The sequence below is a fragment of the Fukomys damarensis genome, unplaced genomic scaffold (genome assembly GCF_012274545.1).
Source record: "Fukomys damarensis isolate Sample0158 unplaced genomic scaffold, DMR_v1.0_HiC HiC_scaffold_33, whole genome shotgun sequence".
Taxonomy (NCBI): domain Eukaryota; kingdom Metazoa; phylum Chordata; class Mammalia; order Rodentia; family Bathyergidae; genus Fukomys; species Fukomys damarensis.
The window spans coordinates 10,601,116-10,623,603 of record NW_022900945.1 but is presented as its reverse complement, the minus strand read 5'-3'; the positions used below and the strand labels follow the sequence as shown (position 1 = coordinate 10,623,603).

General features: G+C 34.6%; 2 protein-coding genes across 3 annotated transcripts in view; one reads left to right on the top strand and one right to left on the bottom strand.

The window, feature by feature from the left end:
* The window catches only part of Slc44a5 (solute carrier family 44 member 5), a 405,160-nt gene that overhangs the window by 10,600 nt on the left and 372,072 nt on the right, over positions 1-22,488 (top strand). The window lies entirely within an intron of this gene.
* The window catches only part of Acadm (acyl-CoA dehydrogenase medium chain), a 21,011-nt gene continuing 227 nt past the window's right edge, over positions 1,705-22,488 (bottom strand). Inside the window, exons 2-12 of the mRNA XM_010605136.2 lie at positions 19,774-19,861; positions 18,672-18,769; positions 18,494-18,563; positions 17,685-17,785; positions 17,023-17,103; positions 14,334-14,464; positions 13,032-13,140; positions 10,932-11,072; positions 10,004-10,099; positions 3,806-4,054; positions 1,705-2,652 (exon numbers count right to left, since the gene is read on the bottom strand). Of these exons, the coding sequence (XP_010603438.1) occupies positions 2,581-2,652; positions 3,806-4,054; positions 10,004-10,099; positions 10,932-11,072; positions 13,032-13,140; positions 14,334-14,464; positions 17,023-17,103; positions 17,685-17,785; positions 18,494-18,563; positions 18,672-18,769; positions 19,774-19,861 (1,236 nt within the window). The 3' untranslated portion in view covers positions 1,705-2,580. The remainder of the gene's footprint in view (positions 2,653-3,805; positions 4,055-10,003; positions 10,100-10,931; positions 11,073-13,031; positions 13,141-14,333; positions 14,465-17,022; positions 17,104-17,684; positions 17,786-18,493; positions 18,564-18,671; positions 18,770-19,773; positions 19,862-22,488) is intronic.

Sequence of the window (22,488 nt, the reverse complement as noted above, 5' to 3'; positions counted from 1 at the left end):
ATTGTGTGTGCCACTATAACTGGCCTGGAGCAACTTTTCAAAAACACTTGAATTGATGCTAATGTGAAGACTTATGATGGGATCCCTACATAGCTTCAGGATAGGACTGATCACAGTTCAGACTCAGTAATCGCTGTGATAATATGCACTGAATTATCATCTCCTTCCCCTATTCCTATGAGAAACAGGATAGCTTCAGGATGGGGTTGATCACTATAAAAACTAATGTGTCATTTTATGGATTGGTCTGTGCATACTTTTCACCCCAAAAATTCATAAACTGAAACTCTTAACAGCCAGTAAGGAATTTGAAGTTAGAATCTTTATGGAGTTAAAGTCACAGAATAGGGCTTCCATCTTCCTGGGCTGGTGTCCTTATGTATCAGCCAGTCCTTACAAGAGAAACAGATTTAATGCAAGATACATAAAATGTAAGAATTTACAAGATTGCCTTACAATGACCACCTCCAGAGTCGGGTATGGAAGAGTGCCAAAGGGCTGTTTGCTCGTGGGTGATTCGAAGGATCCAGTTGAAGGCCTGAGCTCAGTGTCGTGTCCCATGTGAATCCATATCAGGAGGCCAAAGGGTTGATGCTGCAGGCTGAAGAGTCTGCACTGAAAGCCAGGAGAGGACTTCCAAGGTAAAAGTGAAGACGAGCTGCTCCGAAGAAAACAGAAATGATCCTTCCTTTTTTTTTTTTTTTTCATACCATTCTGGCAATGATCCTCCCTTGAGTAGGTCTTCCACACCCAGAACTACGCAGAGCCAATCTAGTTGGGCATTACTTACTCAAGTTGACACAGTCAATCAACAATCACACTTTATAAGAAGAAAAGACATCTGAGCTCCCCCAGCGCAATTCTTGCTTGCAAGAAGAGGATATGTGAGGACATAGCAGGAAGACGGAATTCTACAGCTAGGAAGATGATGGTTCAACAGGAAAAAAATTTAAGGGCACCTTGACCTTGAGGGGCACCTTGATCTAGTGTCCAGAATTGTGAGAAAATATATTTCTATTCATGCCACCTACTCTATAGTACTGTTTTATGGCAGTCCTAAGAGGCTACTTGTAGGTGGGAACTTTAATTTATTGTCTCGGGAGGAAGAACAGAAATTGGAATACAGAGAGGTCCTGGGATGCAGTATGCTGGGAGACTGCAGAGCAGCTGTGTGCAGGGCCCTGCCTGCCACCAGACCTTGCCCTCTTCATCTCTTCTACTGCTATTCCTAAGTTATAACTTTTTTAGTAAAATAACAAAGTGTTTTCCTGAGTTCTGTGAACCATTCTAGCAAATTATTAAACCTGAGGGTAGGTTCACGGGAATTCCTGGATTTGTAGCCATGCTGGACTAAGTATGGGTAGCCTGGGGTCCCAGGACTTGGGACTGCCTCTGAAGCGAGCACTGACTTTCGAGATAGCCTAGACCTGGGTCGTATCAGTACAGAAGAGAAATATAGGCCACATAGTTGATATCAAAGGATAAAGAATCAGAGTAGTGTCAGAAAACAAACCAGTAGTTGTTTAGTGCTGGTATTTTGAGTTACAAAGAATCATTAAATTCACAAATTTTGGTTCTTATATCATTTCATATTTATATTTTTTTAGGTCTTTAATAATATAAAAAAGGAGCAGATAACTTTTTGTAATTCAAAATCAAAACATAGGAGAAAATACAAGAAGTAATAAAGCTTCCTAGAAAAAATACACAAAGCAATAACAGATCATTTTATTTAAGTTCCTTTTTAGAATGAACGCATATAAGATTGTATACAATAGATCAATGGTTACCCAGTGACAAACAGAGTCACATAAAAATAATTTAAGGCAAGCTTTAGTATTTGGAATAAGTCAAATGAATACGGACTCAGTAGTAAGATTTTTCAAGACATTCTTTTACTGTGTAAAACTAAAAGAAAATTCATTTCAAATTTTAAATTAAATTCATTTGATATAATAATAACCATTAAGTCTACAAAGTCTTTGGCAAGTTGTTTGGTAGTATCCAAATCCTATAAAGTTTTTCTCAGTGTAAATTTTGGAATATCCTGTTTTTTTTTTTTTGTACCAGGGATTGAACTTTGGTCCTTGTGCTTGCAAGGCAGGTGGCAGAACTACTGAGCTTAATCCCCAGCCCTATCCTGAATTGTTAATAGGTTCACTTTCTGTCATTGGAAACTTAACAAAATTCTAAGGTATTTCTGCTATTTTAATTTTAAGAGATACAAATGATAAAATTATTTTTCTAGGTTAGTATCATTAAAGGATAGTCGCACTAAGGATAACACACTTTTAATGAAACCAAATATATTTTATTTTTTTGTAAACCAAATATATTTTAAAAAATGGAAATCACTGATTTAAACAAAAGTACAAACTACCATTAGAATCAACCTTATATTTATATAAGCATACTTATTTCTACTGAAAAAATGTTAAAGCACTTTTTCTTTTCTAAAGCACAAGAAATCAATCATGTGCTAGTTTTTCAAGGATTACATATGTTTTGCAATCTTTATTGCAATCTCTTAATCATGGTTGGCAATGAATTATCATGTTTTATAATCTCTACAGTAATCTCTTAACTTTTATACTTTCCAATGTGTTCACGGGCTATAATAAGCCTTTGAATTTGTGCTGTACCTTCATAAATCTGCAAGAAAAATATAAAGGAAGGTTAAATACATACAGTACATAGACACCTTGATTTATTCAATAATTTGGATAACAGTGTAAGTTCCATTGTAATAGCAAACCAAAGCAAATCATATATTGAGTCTGTAGACTATGAGTCTGAAAACTGTGAAAGTAACTTAATTATAAAAAGATACTTCACCAAAATTTGGGATAGAATCTTTACAACATCAAATAAAAGGCTATTATTCTTTTTAAAAATTGGGGAAATGAATAATGTTTCAAAAAATTCATCCAAGTTTTTTGAACTGTCCTTACTTAGTTGTTACCTTAGTTATTTTGTTTTTAATATCAATTCTGGTTTCTTTTCTTTTTTACTTTTTTTTCCCTCCTACTGCCTTAGAAACAGAGTTGTTAAATAATTCTTTTCTTTCTTCCACTTTTCTCTTTTTCTCCCTAAACGGAGTTGCATTATGTAGCACAGGCTATTCTCAAACTCACCATCTTTCTGCCTTATCCCCTTGAGTGCTGGAATTACAGGCATCTACCACCATGCTGGGCTATTTCTTTTTTTTACTATATTTCTTTTATCTAAATTTTTCTAACCACTACTATAATTTAGAAGTAATATATCCTTATCTCTTCATGTTGGCTTTTAATTCCAAATACGATTTCAATTAACTAAAGCATTGTCAGGCAACACTCAAAGCAAAGTAATTTCAAGTGGCATGCATACTTTTTGGAGAGCAAAATATGGACAATTAGCTAGAGTGTTAAAACTCAAAGAAAGTTGACCCAGACACATTATACATGTCCGTACCTCTTACTTTGTAGACTATGCCTTTTTAAAACCTAAACTTAGTAAAAAATAATGTTCTTTTTTTGCTGTTTGCTTTGTGTTTTGAGATAGGGTCTTGCTATATAGTCCAGGTTGGCCTTGAAATCTTGGTGATTCTCCTGCTTCATCAGCCTCTCTAGTGCTGGGATTACAGGTGTGCATCCCCATACCTGGCAAAAATATCCTTTCATGTGCCAATTCCAAAAACTGACTCACAGTCATCTATGATAGTCATTTATTATTCTAGCAGCATAAAATCCTTAAAATATCAGAAATCTACTGTCATTTATGAATAAGATATCCCCTCCTAAACAAAAGTCCATTTTAAGCTTACCTGATAGATCTTGGCATCTCTCATTAGTTTTTCTACTGGATATTCTGAATTAAATCCATAGCCTCCAAAAATCTGCACAGCATCAGAAGCTACTTGATTTGCGGTATCTCCAGCAAATGCCTTTGCAATAGAGGCATAAAAGGTATTTCGGCGACCAGCATCAACTTCCCAAGATGCTCTCTGGTAACTTAATCTGGCTAGCTCAACTTTCATTGCCATTTCTGCCAGCAAAAATGATACTCCTTGGTGCTAAAGTTAAAAAGAAACAGATTGTGGATGTCTAATGACAGAACTTAGAAGTTCTGAATAAACTTTAGACTTGCAGAAAAGTTATAACCAGCTTCCTCTAAAGTTAACCAATTACACAACCAGAGTACAATAATGAAGTACAGGGCATTCATGCTGGTAAATTTTATCAACTGAACTACAGACTTTTCTTAAACTTGGCCAAGGGTTACACTAATATCCCTTCTGTTCCAAAATCATACATTGAATTCACTCTTTTCTTCATAGTCTCTCCCAGGGTTTTTCCTCAGTCTTTCCTCATCTTTCATGACCTTTTCCCCTTTAAAGAATATTAATTGATCATCTTTTATAAAATATCCCTCAATTTGGGTTTATCTAATGTTTTCTTGTAATAAGAATGAGATTATGCAATTTGAGGACAAATATAAAAATGTGTCCTGGTGTCTGCTGGGCTTTCTCTTTAAAAATAGCAATGTAGGGCCAGGGATTTAGCTCAGTGATTCCACCGCCTGCCTCTCAAGCACAAGGACTGGAGTTCAATGCCCAGTAGCAAAAAACGGGGGTGGGGGCGATGTACTAGATATTGATAAACACTTCACATCCTCTAGAGCAGTGGTGGTGAACCTATGGCACGCGTGTTGAAGCAGGCTGTTTGTATCACTGAAAGCTTGAAAAGGTTCGCCATGACTGCTCTAGAAGCTCATAATTAGGACACAGAAATACTTCCAGTAAGAAATGGTAAGTGTTCATGACTTATCGAGATAAAATGTGTTACAGAATGGAAATACACATATATTATTATAAGAAAATTTCCAATATACAGTATGGTTACAATTTTGAAAAATATTCACAGAGTAAAAAAAGAACATACACCAAAATAATTCATTATAATTATGTGGATGGAAGGATTATGGGTTTTATTACATAATTTATACTGTTATAAACTACTTCACAATACAACAGAACATGTGCTTTAAAATGATTTATATTAGCCAGACATGATGGGGCACGCCTGTACTCCCAGCACTCTGGGAGACAGAGACAGCCCAGCCGAGGCAGCTCAGCAAGACCCTATCTCACAGTAAACGTAAAAGCCTGTGGGTGCATTTCAGGGCAAAGGAACTGGATTCAATCCCTACTGCCAATACATGAATGAAGGAATAATTAATAAGAAAGCAGTCTTGTACCTATTTAGAAACAATAAATGTTGAGATGATTAGAAACCTGCTTCATATAGGAAGTGGTATCAAAATGGATTTTGATGACATAGATGTTATAAAACACCACAAATTCTATAAACTGAATACATATTAATATGAACCAGAGGCCATAAAAATAAAACAAAAAATAGAGTGGTTCAACTTCATACTTTATGCTGTATTTGGTAACACAAACCTGACTGTACTGCTTTTGAATGTAACAAGTTGCTTGGGACCGGCAGAGAAATTAGGTCTTACAGGAGGCATAGTTACCCAGTGTGAATAACTCCCATGTGTAACAGGAAGGGTAATGTCCCCCTCTTATTTCTACTTGTCCTTTTCTAAGGATTTTTAAAAATTTATTAATATGTTTGCCTATAGTTAATTTATTGTTGGGAGTTTATACATGTACAAAACCAGCTCTTCTTCCCCTTCCCATTTGAAAAAGATTCCCCTACTTCCTGTTATCTATCCTTTATTTTTCTATTTATTTATATTTCGGGTTTCTCATATAGAAGAGACCACATGATATTTAAACTTGTATGTCTATATGCAGCATATTGTTGGATCTTACTTCTTGATCCATTTTGCTAGTCTGTTTCTTTTGATTAGTGAACTGAGACCATTAACATTGATGGTTATGTCTAATATGTACTGACTTTTCCTTGTTATTTTCCTGTTGTTGGGTCCTTTCCCCCGCACTCTGTTTAATGTCTAGGCTTGCCTGGTGGCTTATGTTGGGGTTTATTGAGTTGTAGTTCTTGTTATCTCTTTGTAGAATATCCTTCATGTAGGGGAAGTGGGAAGGGTAGGGGAAAGGAAATAAGGGAAAAGAAAAAAATATGAGAAAAGGACAAAATGGAAACAAAGTCTTTATAAATAGGGAGGGTAGAAGGGTGAAGGGAGGGCAGGGGTATGGGGAAAAGTGAGAACCAAGATCTGTCGTGTAAAGGTACAAGATCCCAATGATGAATGTAACTGTACTGTATACTTAAAAAGTACCAATAAACTCAATAAAACATTAAAAAAAAAGAATGTCCTTCAGTACATTTTGGAGTGCTAGTTTGGTGTTTATGAATTTCCTCAGGCATTCATTACAATGGAAGTATCTTTTCTCCATGTTTGAAAGATAGTTTTGTGGGGTACATCAAAATCTGCGTTGGAGGTGTTTTCTTTTAGGGTTTGAAATACTTCACTCCAACCTCTCCTTGACTTGAGGGTTTGTGTTGAGAAGTCTGCTGTGATTCTTATGGGATTTCCTTTATAGGTGATTTGTTTCTTTTCTCTAACAGCTTTTAATATTCTAATCTTGTGTTGAATTTATGGAAACTTGATTATTATATGCTTTGGTGTAGATTTTTATTTGATAATGGCTAACTGGAGTTCTATATGCCTCACTTATCTGTATGTCAAATCTTTCTGTGCTTGGGAAGTTTTGTCATTACTTCTATGAACAGGTTTTCTTTCTTTTTTTTTTTTTTTGGTACTTGAGATCAAACTCAGGACCTTGTATTTGCAAGGCAGGTGGCAGCACCACTAAACTAAATTCCCGACTATGAAGAGAATTTTTTATGTCATTTTTGCTATCTCCTTTTTCACTGATTCTTATCAATCTTAGGTTATTCTTCTTTGCATCATCCAGCAGCTGTTGGATTGATTTTTCGTGGTCTCTTGCTATTTTTAAGAAATCTTTCTTTTCATGGTCACGAACTGCAATCCTGTTTTCTATATCCAGTTTTCAGTCCTTACATTGGCTCATTTTACTGTGTATACTTTGTATAGTTATTGTGTAAAGTTTACTATATATACTGTGTATAGTTTTTGATCTCCTAGATACCTGTTTGAATCTGTTTCATGGATTTCATTTCTTTCCTCTGTTAGATATTCATGGTTTCCGTCATTTTTTAAGCTCCTTTTTTTTTTTTTTTTTAAAGTTGTATCTGCTTTAGAGTTTCTAAGCATGTGCTTCACTATGGTCACCATTTCTGTAGTTATCTGAGAAGTTATTTCTAATTTGATGTTTTTCTAGAGCCTCACTCATCTGTTTTGTTACTTCTGGTGTTACCATTACAGAGGGTCCAGGTGGGTGGTTTTCAATTTGTTGTACCTCATTGGCCCCCTAGTTTTGCCTTTGGTGAGATGGAAGTCTAGGGTTATATTTTGCTTAAGTATCTTTTCATTTTCTATTTTTAAAAAATTTAATCCATGGGTTGATGCTTGTAAATTGCTTATAGTGAGTAGCTTTATTGCTAGTATTTATAACCCTTAGAAAATGACTACTTCTCAGACATATCTTCTAGGTGCAGCTGGATTTTGAGTTTTGATACTTTTGCAAGATCCTGCTTCTTCAATTTATTGGGGAAGAGAAATTGCTGCCTACTTGGCCCAGCCCCTAGTTCTTTGGCAGTGGCCTACATAATTGTTATGCCCCTTAGGCAATATCAGTCTTAGCATACCAGAAAGAGTGATTAGAATTATGTCACCTTGGCTAAAGTAGTACAATCAGCTGTAACAACAGCATCAAATACAGCCTAGAAAATAACAAAATGGTAGCTATTTAACTGTACAAACTATCCTTAACCATACAAACTAGATTAATGGTTATATAACAAATTCTAGAACAAACCAGAAAATTGTATACAGTAAATAAGCCTCCCATATGGTGATTTTTACCCTGAGAAGAAAATTTAAAAGGGGCTAGAGGGAAATATAGATAAATAAAAGGGGAAGAAGAAATTAAAAACAAGGCTGGAGGAAGATTATGCAAACTTTGGGAAAGTGGTGAAGAAGACAGGAGGGAAAGAGAGAAGTTAGAAATAAAAAGAACAAAACAGAACAACAGTAACAAAAACAAAACAAACAAAAAACTAGTAACTTTTCACACTCATAAAAACCAAGAACAAATAGTGAAGCAAAAAACCAAAACCAAGAGTCTACTTCAAAGTTCTGTCTCTGCTGTCGCTGGTAGACAAAGTGACCCAATTAATTCTAGAAAGCCCCCTTTAATTCCACTGAAATCCAGGCTGGTTTCTGGCTGTGAGGCTGGAATCTGATTTGTTCAGTCTGTAACAAGCCAAGTGTCTCCTTCCCAGTTTGAACTCAGCAGCCTCACCCTGATACTGAGCCACTAGATGGAGCCAGTGGTTGCTCTGAGTTCTGAGATCAGCTGGGCCCTCTCTAAAATGGCTCTCTCCTGGGGGCCATCTGAACATGAATATATAACCATTCACTACAGTCTGCTGAGTCCACTGCTCCATTTCACTGGTCTGTTTCTTCATGGATGAGTGCATATGTACTGTTTCTAAGATTAAACCATTATAAACTTCTGTTATAAACATGTATCACTGTAATATAATGATTTTAACTCAGTTGGGACTATTCCTAGAAGGTGAATAGCTAGGCTGAAAGGAATTTCTATTTTTAGTCTTTTGAGGAATCTCCATAGTGGTTGGTGATACTAGTTTACAGTTCCACCAACATTATATAGAAGGGTTTCTTTTTTCCCACAGCCTCACCAGCATTTGTTACTATTTTATTTCTTGATGATAGCCATTTTGGAGTAAGATGGAAGCTCAGTGTTGTTTTAATTTGTATTTCTCTAATGGCCAGTGATGTTGAACATTTTTTCAGGTATTTGCTGGCCATCTGTACTTATTCTGAGAAATGTCTATTCATTCATTTGCCTATTTTTTTGGTACCAGGGATCGAACTTGGGACCTTGTCTTGAGAGGCACATAGAGGAACCATTGTGCTAAATCCTCAGCCCTTAATTTTTTTGTTTTTAATTTGGTATGATTCCATTTGTTGGTTCTTTGTTTTATTTCTTATGCCATTGGGGTTATGTTCAGAAAGTCTTCACCTACAACTATGTCTTCAAGAGTTTTACCTATTTTAGCTTTCAGCAGATTATTTGTTTTAAATTTAGATCTTAGATCCATTTTGATTTTAGTTTAGTACATGGTGAGATATATAGGTCTAAACTCAGTCATCTGCACATACATATCCAATTTTCCCAGCAATAAGTATTAAAAGGACTATCTTTTCTCCAGTGTATGTTTTGACCCCTTGTTGAAGATCAAATAGTGAAATATATCTGGGATTGTTTCTGCTCCCTCTATTCTGTTCTATTGATCCACATTTCTGTTTTTGAGCTTGTACCATGCTGTTTTAATTGTTGTTTTAATCACTGTAGCTTTCTAAGCCAAAGAGTTATTTTTCTTTTAACTTCACTTATTTTTAAATAGTTAAAATCAGTTCAAAGCTCAGAAAGCATCAGTGGATACTGTGATAGTTTAGATCTTAAATATCCTCTAAAAGATAACATTGTTCTTGCAAGGACACTTGCCTTGCAATACCTTTTTCCATCGGTGACCACAAGCTCCTATAACTAGTGGTATTTGTTTCAAAAGAACTTACACAGACTTCTCCTTCTGTCTTTGACCCAACTCCTATGATCTGCTGCAGAATGGGTATCCAAATTGCAATCACTTGCTATTTTCAAACTCTTTGGGACAGTCAGTCTGACATTCAACCTGAGTAAACATTTTGCAAAAGTAATGGTCCACAATTGATTGGAAATTAAGATCAAACTGGCCTTTTTTCCCAGATAGTTTGAATACAACTAACATAGGGGGTTCAGCCGGTAATAGGGGAGAGGATAGTTAATATTTTGTATTTTAAAAATAATTTCTGAATATATTAATGAGAGAGAGTGGTTTATAGTTCAACAGAGCACACACGATATTAAAATTACCTCTACAAGTAGCTTTCCAAAAGTTTTCCTTTCTAGGGCATACTTGGTAGCTTCATCCAAAGCTCTTTGTGCTAATCCAACTGCACCAGCAGCTACCTAGGATTTTAATATTTTATAAGCAAAAGTTCATGTTATCATTAAAATACACAGAAAATGGTTACTTCTCTAAGATTCAAAGTAAAGGATTCTACAAAGGGAAAATAATCTATAGCTAAAGGCTAGATAAGCACTGAAATATATATTATTTATAAATTAAAGGGCAGGGCAGGGGCTGGAGATGTAGCTCAGTGGTAAATGCATGCTTAGCATGTCTGAGGCCCTGGGTTTAAAACCTAGCAGTGGGAGAAATAAAAGGTAATGACAAACATAAGATTGGAGTCTAAAGAAGTCATTCTTCTGTTTAACAAGAGAAGCCTTCCTATAGGAAATATATATATATATATACATATATATATATGTATATATGTATATATATATATATATATTTTTTTTTTTTTGGTACTAGGGATCGAACTCAGGACCTTATGCTTGCCATGCAGGCAGTGGAACCACTGAGCTAAATCCCTGGCTGGGAAATATTCTTATTGAGTGAAGAAATTAAAAAATGACTACACAGTCAACAGGAATGATCTAACAGAGATTACATTAATTTTGCATGTGCTAAAATTATTTTTACAATGAGCAGCAATTATAAACACAAAAGTAACAGTATCTCTTCTCCACTTACTAAAATAAGCAGATACTTAAAATCACAACAAGCATACAATGTCAAAATAAAACAAATTACTTAATGTAACAGATTTTTAAAAATCCTATAGGGCTGGAGATTTAGCTCAGTGGTTCTGCCGCTGAGTTTGATCCCCAGTACCAAAAAAAAAAAAAAAAAAAAAAAAAAATCCTATAAAGATTATGGATTTCTGTTACTTACTGGAGGTCTAGTTCTATCAAAAGCTTCCATTGCAATTTTGAAACCAGCTCCTTCACCAATTAAAACGTTTTCTTTAGGCACTTTCACATCTTCAAAGACAATTCCTCTTGTGTCTGAACATCGCTGGCCCATGTTTAATTCCTAACAAGAAAATTGTCACATTTTAAGAAACATTTTTGTTACATCAATTTTAGCTTAAGTCATTGTTTTATGCCTTTGTAAATATCTAAAAGCAGAGGCAATCATCTATGGCTTGTAGTACCTTTTTTGTAAGGAAAGCTTTACTAAAATATGGACACACCTATGTGTTTACTTATCTTTTATGGCTCTGTATTATTGCAGCACTGAGGAAGCAGTTGTGACAGACCATACAGCATGTCAAGTCTGACACATTGACAATCTAGACCTTTCTCAAACAAGTTTGTCAAACCCTAGTTTAAAAAAAAAAGTATGTTGCAACTTTGAAATGATCATTACCCTAAAGATGTACAAATTGAGTATACTCTGTAAATGTTTTTTACTGTGTCAGAAAAAACATTTAGTAATAATTTGACTTGGGACCTTTAATCTTAGCTTAACTAATAGAACTAAAGTAATCAACTGATTAAAAAATGGGTTTTGTTTTGTTACAGCTCTTTCTTGAAATTAGGTTAAGGTAGCTTTTACTTGTTGAAAAATTCACCAATTTTATGTGGTTTCCCTTTATGTGGGGAATATATTCCAACATTCCCAGTGGCTGCCTGAAACCGTGGATTGTACCAAGTCTTTTATATACTATGTTTTTTCCTATATGCACACATTTTTAATCACATTTATCATATATATTAGGTAAAGTAAAAGTTTAAGAGTAGCAATAATATAGAGGAATTGTAACAATAAACTATAATAAACATTATTAAAAACTTATGAATTATTTCTGTAATTTTTCATTTAGTATTTTCAGACCATGTTTGACCATAGGTAATTGAAACTGTGGGAAGCAAAACTGTAAGTAAGGGAGGACTACTGTATGCATTTACTATACTTTGGACAAATGTATTTGTGTAACTACCATCACAATCAAGATACAGAATATTTCAGCACCTTGAGAAGTTATCTTTTATATACTCCAGCAACTTTTATCTTACCCTTGGATACAACAGAAGAGATTCTAGTGGGATTCTACAAATACATGATACTGGTTTTGAAATATATTTGATCTTCAAATTAGTTTTTCCAGTTCAGGACACACAAACCTACTCTGATATCTGACCAGGTATCTGTGCCTTCCAACACATAGAAGAAAATTCATTCATGTAACCTTTGGTAACTCTTAATTATCTTCTTCAGCTCCTCCTTTGCCTATGTATAGACTTGACTTAGTCATTAATAGGTGTTTTAAAATTCATTTTGCAAAAAAGCTTTACAATTATAAATGTGAGTTCCTCTTTCTAGTCTCTGTACAATCTTAAACCATTTTTGTTAACTCCCACTAGGAATACTTTAATGATTTCATTTCTTTGATTTCTCACATTTTAAACTCTTCTCTTTAGTCTACTTTAAGTGCTAAATTATTTCCACATATTTAGACTACAAAATATGTTAAATAATTTTTTCTTATTTCAATAAAATTTTCTTGCCTTTCCATATTGAAGGCTCTTGGCTGTTCTCACAATTTTCTCAGATGTAGATGGCTCTCTTAAAATGTATGATCTTGGGTGATCCATTTATGCCACATTGTTTTAATTCATGAAATGGGCAGAATGTCACTTATCCTAAGAAAAAGTTGCTATGCATGGGAAAAGAGTGGGAAAGTCTTTTGAAATACCTAAAACTCTACTCTTGGTCAGGCAATCTAAATGTTTGTTCGATTTCTATTTCATGATATGTCACAGCTGTTACTAGCATTCTCCATAGGTTGGTATTACGAACAGCCAATTTTTCAAAATAATTGCTCAACTTAAAACTTCAGCAACATCTAAACTATTTCACCTCAAAACACAGCTTTATTTTTATTTCAACTAAACAGATTATTTTATTTAAAAGATGCTTAAAAAGTAATTTTTATATCTAGTAAAAATAATACTTGAACTCTTAATTGCTGTTAAATATACACTTTACCTTTTTTCCAATCTGCACTCCTGGGCTATCTGCTTCCACGATAAATCCAGTAAAAGCTTTACTTGCAGGAGCTTTGGGATCTGGATCAGAACGTGCCAATAAAAAGTACCTGATACAAATATATACATGGTGGTGGTGATTAACCAAAGTGATTACTATCTCAGTTAATCCTCCCAACACCCCAATTATTATACTCCCATTTTACAGACAACAAATGAACAATCAGTTCCTGTAAGTCACATACCTATTATTTGGCAGAACTAGTATTTCAACTCGGGTCTACTACTTCACTAATATGGAACTTAACTTTTTTGGTAGCATGAGTTGTAGGTAAAGATTCCTTGTATTTTGTAATATAATATGATGAGAAAGTACATTCAAGTTCAAACTAGCATTTTTTTTCTTCCCTCAAACCAAGTTTATTCTTTAAGGAACAGGTATCTGTAGAAGGATGGCAAACAGGGCTGCTTATGATAGGAACATTATGTTCTGACTACTTCGTTATGTTTTGATTACTGTCCCCTTTTCCAGCAAAGGCATAGTATTTGTTATAGTTGAAAAAAAAAATTTTTTTTTCAGTACCAGGGATCGAACTCAGGACCTTGTGCTTGCCAGGCAGAAGTGGCACCACAGGGCTAAATCCCTGACCCTATAGTTGAATTATTTTAAGTATTTGCTAGTGCTTTCCTCCAGGAGGATTTCTGGTCAGAAAAGAGCTCGGGGTTATGGCTTAGTAGTAGAGTACAGACTTAGCATGTGCAAGGTGCTGGTTGAATTTTGAGAAGCACCAGAAAAAAAAAGCATTTTTGCTTAAACAATAAATTTATTTTCTATGCTTAAAACTAGCAAATTATCATTGATTGTAATTTAGTAACAGTAGAAAATTGAAGTTTTTTTTTCTATTTTCATATATTACTTGATTTATCTATTTGAAGAGTTCACACAGTAACTTTTTATTTTACTTTACAAATTAAACTTCTTAGAATTAACCTGACATAAACCATTCAGGGGTTAAAAACAGTTCTTGAAGATCACTGAACTATCTATAATCTCTTAAAACCTTCTTTTTATGAACATGGATTATTTTAATTGTGGCTTAAAAATAAGAAAGATTTTGAAATAAAGTAATTAAGAAATATACAGGGGGCCGGGAATTTAGCTCAGTGGTTCCACCACCTGCCTCGCAAGCACAAGGTCCCAAGTTTGATCCCTGGTACCTAAATAAATAAATAAATAGATAGATACTTTCAAGTGTGTGTGTTTTAAAGAAAGAAATATACAGAGGTGGTTTCAAAATCATACCAATTAGCTTTTCCTCCATTGGTTATCCACATCTTCTGACCATTAATAATGTACTCATCTCCTTTTTTTTCTGCTTTTGTCTTTATGCCAGCTACATCAGAGCCTGCTCCAGGTTCTGTTACACAGTAGGCCTGGAATATATGGAAATGAGAAAAAATTAAATGTTAAGTATTAAATTTTGAATGTCTGGAAACTAATCTTTTTATGTTAATTTTTCGTACTGGGTATTCAACCCAGGACATGCTATCACATTGTAGGCAAATGCTCCACCATTCAGCTATGTTCCCAATCCCTGTATTCTAGTTTTGAAGCCAATACTTTAAATATTGTAAAAATACCAACAATTTAAATGTTCTTTAAAAAATTACATGGCTCAAATGTAAAAACATTGTATATATAAATTAAACCATATCAAAAATTAAAACTGTAGGTATCTTCAAACCAATTCATTCAATTCAATTTAAATTGTACTCACTCAAATCTGAGTACCTATCATGTACTGTACTATGAACTAAGAGTTGGGGAAACTGAAAGATAGCTTGTCCTAGAGATTTTCACATTGTTAACAGAAATAAGTAACTATATTGTAATTCTATTCTAAATATGAAAGTTATGCATTAAGGACTTAAGAAACTAGCTTTCAGAAATGATATGTACATTAAGTATCATATGAGATAGTGTATGTAGTAATAAATATAGCATTTAAAAAGAAGTAGCACATAGCAAAATGTTCATGGTATTAAAGGGTATAAACATATAATGGATATACTGCATTATGACCCTGAGTGCTAAAAACATTTGTATATTTAAAAATCTAAGACAGTTATCCTAGCTAATTTCCTATCTGATTATGCCTGGGATTAGAAATATTTTTGCTCTTCTTTATATATTTTCAAATTTTCTATATTGAAAAGTTTAACAGGAAGTCAAAATATATTTACTGAGCTTTTAAATAATTGAATGAAGGGATTATTCAGAGTTTAAAATTCATGTGCCCATTGGCAATTTCCTTATTTAAACTTAGCTTATTTTGGGGACAACTAGTGCTATTAGGAAAAATATATAGTAAGCATTTATTAATATAGAAGTTATGATAACTCGGGAAATGTAGTAAATATATGTTTACATATATCAAAAGTACTAATAACAAATAAGGCTACAAAAGCAATGTTTAAAATACTTTTACTGGGGCTGGGGATTTAGCTCAGTAGTTCCGCGGCCCACCTCACAAGCTCAAGGACCTGAGTTTGAAATCCTGTACAAAAAAAAAACCTTTTACTTACATTTAAAAACTCAAATAATTCAGGACTACCAACTCATAACTAATATAATTATAAATATTCTTATCCACATATTAAGATAGTTCTAAGCATCTCCATGCTTCATCCATTATGTATTTCTATGGGTGCTATAGGAGAAGAATCTAGAGGTTTTATACAACTCATGGTAACACTGAGAATGTTTAGTCTACATTGCTTGTTGAGTAATTACCAATTATCAGGAAATATGTATAAATGTGTTAAATAGTTTTCCTGATCTTTAGGTATCTGAAATATATGAAAAACATTTATTTTCAATTATTAATTTATACTCTTTTAGGTAAATTCTCACAGTTTAAAATTAATAATAATCTACCATATTTCAGGGGTACAATCACACTTTGATTAAAATCTGTTTGACTAATAACCAATAAAAAATTTTAGGTAAAGAACAGTTTCAGAATAGACTCTTAGTATATATTAATATCTTTCTCCAAAAATCTAGTTTAAATACTTATTGTACACTATAATTCTAGCACTCTAGGCTGAAGCAGGAGGATTGCAAGCTCAAGCCCAGCCTGGGCGATTAAGTGAGATCCTGAATCAAAACGTTACAAGAGGGTCAGGGATGTAGCTTAGTGTGAAGGCTTTGGATTCAATCCCCAGTACTACCAAAAGAAAAAGAAAAAAGAAAAAGTATGTATTGAATTGCTTTCTCTTTTTGTGTTGTTTTTTGTTTTTTTGGTACCAGGGATTGAACTTGGGACCTTGCGCTTGTGAGGCAGGTGGAGGGACCACTGAGGTAAATCCCTGGCCCTTGAATTGCTTTCAAAGCTATTATTTCTTCAGTCACATGTTCACATTATTCTGATAGTAATTTAAAAGAATACTTGGCTCAAACACTTAAGTGTCCTACATTCAATCTCAATTCCTTCAGAAATGGTTTTTGAAAAGAACCATCTAGTTCTTATAGTGCAAAATTAGGTAAATACTGTTCCATAAAGTAGATACAAGTCTCCATAAAGTAGATACAAGTTCCTGGCATCCCAGGAACATGAAGTATTTCCTTGTATGGAAATAAGTAAGGGAATTATGATGATACTTTCTTGGAATTCCAGAAACATTACTGTACTTAAATATGGCACTAAGTTTTGTCTTTTGTCAGATAGTTCAATATATAAATATAGATTGAAAAGGAGAAACAGTAACTTCTTAACCCTTCTAAAACGTAAAATGTGGGCCAGGCATGGCAGTGTATGACCATAATCCCATCTACCTGGGCAGCTGAGGTAGGAGGACTATAGATCCAAGATCAGTGTGGGAAACTTAGATCTTATCTCAAAACAAAATAAATGGCTAAGGCCCTGAGTTCAATCCTCATTTAAAAAAAAAGTGAAATGTGAAATAAAACAGCAGTTATACATACTCACACACATCATCATTTCCTCAGTCATCCTTCCCAAATACTTCTTTTGTTGTTGCTCATTTCCAGCAATAATAACAGGCATTTGCTAACACAGAAAGTTGACATTAAAAGATCAAGTTTATTTTTATTACATATGAAAATTCAGACACTACAATTCAAATCAAAAGAACTACCCCCCCGACATGAGTTAAAAGAACCGGCATTTATTTCGCCTCTAAGTTAAAAAGGCTAAAACCAGGAGGAAATACATCTGCTAATCTCAGTATAACACTGTTATATGGAGAACTTGTTGGTGATACAACACAAAGGTTTATGACAGTAAAATGCTCAAACACAGCATTAAGTTTAGGATATGTGACATGGTGCTTATGATCAAGCCTCCTCAGAACTGCTCAGTAAGTTTCAGCACTGCCAGCAGTGATGGCCAGCCAACTTGGTCAGCTCCTGAATGCTGGCATTAAGCCTTGTCCTTGCCAAAGAATTCCCACTGCAGTTACATCCAAAGTATACAGTTTCCCCACAAGGCCAGCTAGGAGTCTTGGTACTGCAAACACCAGAACAAGGGTGAGCAAGCCTTGGAATCCGAACTTCAGGCTTCACAGCTGAAGCCTGTGTTCTTTTTTGTTGTTGCTGTTTAAACTGCTTTGTCAATGAATGGTAGCTTACCCCCAAAGAATTAGCTTCAACAGCAGTCTGAAACCCTGTACATCCATAAGCCAATTCTTCAGTAATTAAACACGCATCAAAGGTTCCAAGTCCAAGACCTCCTATGGTATCAAAATGTTTTAAGAGCCAGTTATAGTATCTAATGAATCTCAATCAAAATGAAGGCAAACTATTTTAATTACTTCCAATATGGTCTAACCTTGTTTAAAAGTAAAGTACAAATATAATATACATAAATATTCTGGCTGGCAGTAACAAGTTATACTTTTCTAAAATAAAAATTATTTATTTGTAGTCTGGACCTATGTTGTTTACATGTGATTTTGTAAAAACTTGCTTCAGTGCCCCTAAATCTTTGACACACTGATTTGATAGAAAGAGAGACAATCTCACACGCAAAAATAGTCTCAAAGGGCCAGGGATTTAACTCAGTAGTGCTGCTGCCTGCCTCGCAAGCACAAGGTCCTAAGTTCTATCCCCGGTACCGCCTCCCCCCAAAAAAACCTCTCATTGAAATGCAAGAAATTATTGAGAAAAAAATAATAAAATGAAATGCAACAAAATGATCAATTATATTCCAGAAGTTACCAAAGTTAGGATCAAATTAAGGTCGGAACCAGTTAAAAAAAGAAAAAGTGACTCTGAAGTGTTGAGTACAGATAACTAAAAGCATGCAAATACTGTAGTCAGAACAGGGAAAAACAAAAACAAGCCAGTTAACGTCAACATAATGTTTAAAAGAATGAATGGAATTTCACATTTTTCTTTTTAATATCCATTGTAGGACTAAAAATGTAAAGAAAGCTTACCACAACTCTGAGGAATGTGTGTGTTCATTAAACCAAGCTCCCAGGCTCTCTTAATTAGGGGCACAGGATACTAAAAGAAAAAGGAAAGAACAGAGATATAATGTATTCAATAAAGTTTGATTATATGATGCTATAAACAATTTAAGATGCCTTTCTCCTTAAAAATGTGTATACTTACTTCACCAGTTTTATCATATTTTGCAGCAACTGGGATTACTTCCTCCCTAGCAAATTTACGAGCAGTAGCTTGAAATTCTTTCTGCTGTTCAGTTAACTCTAAGGAAAAGATATTTAGGAAATATTAAAAGTGGTCAATTAATTGATTTACAGTGTGAACATTAACCTTTGATTAACTAGAAAATAAAAGATTACAGTGCAACTTATGACCGATAAAAATTTCACTAAGTAAAATCTGTCAATAATAATAAAACTGCAGGAAACAGGTAAGCTTTCTATCTACAAAAAGTAATAGCTATAGTTTTTTTAATTGATGAGGTAAAATACATAATTTTTATTTCTAGTTCTAAAGATTTATCGTGTTTACTAATGCTAAAATGAAACTAATGTATAAGACATGCCCCTAATCACAAGAATCGAAAGAAGTGTGACATTCTTTGACAAAAAAAATCAAGAAAATGTCTTTCAACCAATCGCCTAAAAATTAGCAATACCATAATTTCAATTTTACTCCTTTATGCCAGTTTGTATCTTTAAACTCATAGAAGTTTAAAGAAATTTGTAAATGTGATGGAAAAATTTCTCAAAAGATAGTAATATAAAACTTTTAGGACATAAAGGAAAAGATAGAAAAGATAGGAGATTATTACTTCACATTTGTTGCCTAGGGTTTTCATTTTAGAAAAGGGAAAGAAACATATTATTCCCTTTGTCTCTGACACCCCATTGCTCCCTAGTCCCAGGTCTGAGAACTTTACCTAATACTTTCACCAAACTGCAGTCCAAAAAAAATTGCGAAAACAGTTACCTAGCGTTGCGTATCAGAAGTATTTGTTGCATTCAGATATGTATGTTAAAAGCTACTTAGATAAATCAGCAAATTGGCCATTTATTTTGAGCTGTGCACTTAGGAAAAAGGGAAGGAAAACTATGTATGTATGCTGCTAACACATCCATGTATATGGTGCTGTGCTGCAGCAGAAAATGAAACCAGGAAGGAGAGTTTGACTAACTGAAGCATCTGTGGATGGTGATTGGTTGGACTCACTGACAGTCATTTTCAAGCTTACAGACATTCCAGAAAGACAGAACAGTACATATACCAAAACTAAATCCGAATCCTGGTTCACGTTTCTGAGCAGCTTTTGTATGTTGTGATCTCCACTCAACATGAGCAATACTTCTTAGGACCTGTAAAAGACAATTTAAAATAAATTTGATAAATTATCAGTCTTATTAAGAGAATCCTGATCAGTATAACTAAGTTTAGCGACTTGCTTAATCATACATAAATCCCTGTTTTAAAAGTCATTATTACTTAAATACCTTGGATTATACATTTAAATTCAATATGAAAATCTACATCATGCTAAACAGGCCAATATGAACATCGTATAGGATGTTAAAAAAAAGTAAGAAAAATAAAACTATCTGTTTGTATTTGCATTACTAGAGTAGAGAAGTTCCAGCCTAGAAATAGACTTAGGGTTACTATTCTGGAAAATCCAGCGGCAACCTCCTAGGATATTAGTGATTGAGAAAGTGGTGTGAAGAGAACAAGAGACGGGACTGTACCACAGCCCATGCCTCTGTGAAATTTCTTTGGAGGATCTCATTTTCTAAGATACACAGCTAACAAGATGGGTATCATTTAGTATTTTTTCTAAGATACCCTGACAAATCAGCATAAATACTGGAACACCGGATTATCCACTGCTGCTCTCACCGTGAAGCTGTGCGTTTGCCAGAGACCACAGGATTCAAAAATAAGTTTGCCAACTATTTGCCAGTTTGTTCTATTAATATACTTACTATCCAAAATATATTCATAGTTCTTCAAAATAATGTATTAAAAATACAAACGGATGCACAAATATTCCTTTGTAACCCATTTTTATATTAATGACAGCTTAACGGATACGGAAGAAACAATTAGCACTTTGATTAAAATTGCTTTGCTTTTTATTTTACTGGCACATTTTAGACATAATGATAACACTCATAATAAGGAATCTGTACCCCCGTACGTGATACGTCTTGCTTTTTTCCCCATTCCCCTCCCCTCCCTTCCACCCCCTTCCCCTCTTTATCCACAAAAGCTTTGTTTCCATATTTTTCCCTTCGGTTCTTTTTTTCTCATCCCTTCTTTCCTTTCTCTCCTTCCCCCTCCCTTGTTCCCCTTCTCATTTGAACATTTTCTTTCCATTTCTTGATATCGATTATACATTTCGGTCTTTATTAAAGTGAAACTGAAAATCCACAGGTGCTCCCCAGCAAAGGTTTGAAGATGGCCAGAGTTATACAGTTTACGTTTTAAAGGATTTTAGTGGAACTCTAAAAGAGGTGGATAATACAACAGTTTCTAGAACCCAATTGTTTTTTCAAGATATGTAAAGATAAACTGTCCAAGGGCCGGGGATTTAGCTAAGTTGTTCCGTCGCCTGCCTCACAAGCGCAAGCACTGGAGTTTGATCTCCAGTACCAAAAAAAGCCAAAAACAACAAAAATCAACTGTCCACTTTGTAAAAGACAATTTCAACCAATAAAGAGAACTGCCTACTTTTAAAGTAATACTATTAGACCATCGAATATGTACTTTAAATAGCCCTCTTAAAATAAGACCTCACACTGTAATTCCAAAGTAATTATTACATTGTATGAAAACATGGTTCTTTGCAATATTTATTAGCTTTATTTTGTGAGTAAAATATGCTTCTCTTGTCCTCACTGTCCAGTCTACACAGGACAAACCTATTCTTTACAGTCCTCACATGTGTTAGTTCAACGAATCCCAGGTCAAGCCTAGGATTAAGGCACTATTTTTATTCTTATCTTACATAGGAAGAACTGAGGTTCACAAAGGTCAAGTAAATTAGTCAAGGTCACTTTGCTCTTAGGTAGTAGAGTCAGGGTTCTGACTGCCCGCATTTACTATTAAGAGTCCATGCTGTCCGCCACCTTGCTATGCCGCTCTGTCAGTCAGTCTCCTAACTGGTCGTTCAGTTCCCCAAGGAAGAAAAACACACAAAAACCAGACTAAATAAACTGACTCTATTGAAATGTGTTTAAAAGCCACTGCACAAAAGTCATTCCTCACAAAGCCGGTAAAATGGTCCGCTGAGAGATTTTAAATTATTTAATGAATTTTAAGTAATTCACAAAAAGCCCATTTACATTGTTTTTTCCACAAAACATGTTATATAAAACAAACGTGCAAAGACGGCCAGAGATCACTGTTCACTGACCTGCTGACTGCATAATAATGTCAGTTATTTAGAGAGGAGCTCAGAGCAGAATCAAGAAATTGTACAAAATTTCCCCCTGGAATTGCTGAGTTTGAGGACAGGTTACAAACTTCTAGCTTCTATTCCTGATTAAGGATGATATTGGTAAGACTGTTTCTGTGTTCTTTTTTTTTAAAAAGCACCACTACAATGAAATACTCCCATGGTTTTCCTAGAAATTTCAGTGATACTTTATGATACTGAACAACCTAAATGGCAGTCTTGTCATCAAGAATATTTAAGAAATCAAAGGCGTTTGGAATCTAAGGTAATACTAGAATATGTAGACAAGTCGCATGAAAAGTTCTGCACTTGGGCTTTTCTTTTCCTTTGCACGTAGGCACCCGAAGGGTGCTCCTCCTCCTTAGGAAACCAAAGGCGTTCTAAATATATTAAGTACCCTAAGAGGCGGCTCAGCTTTCTCTCCCCTCCCCACTTCTGCAGGCCGGCAGGCTCGCGGCGCGACTCCCTTTCTAACTGCGTCGGGCGGGGAGCTCAATCCGAGGGTTCTGACGGCCGGCCGGGAGCCCGCGC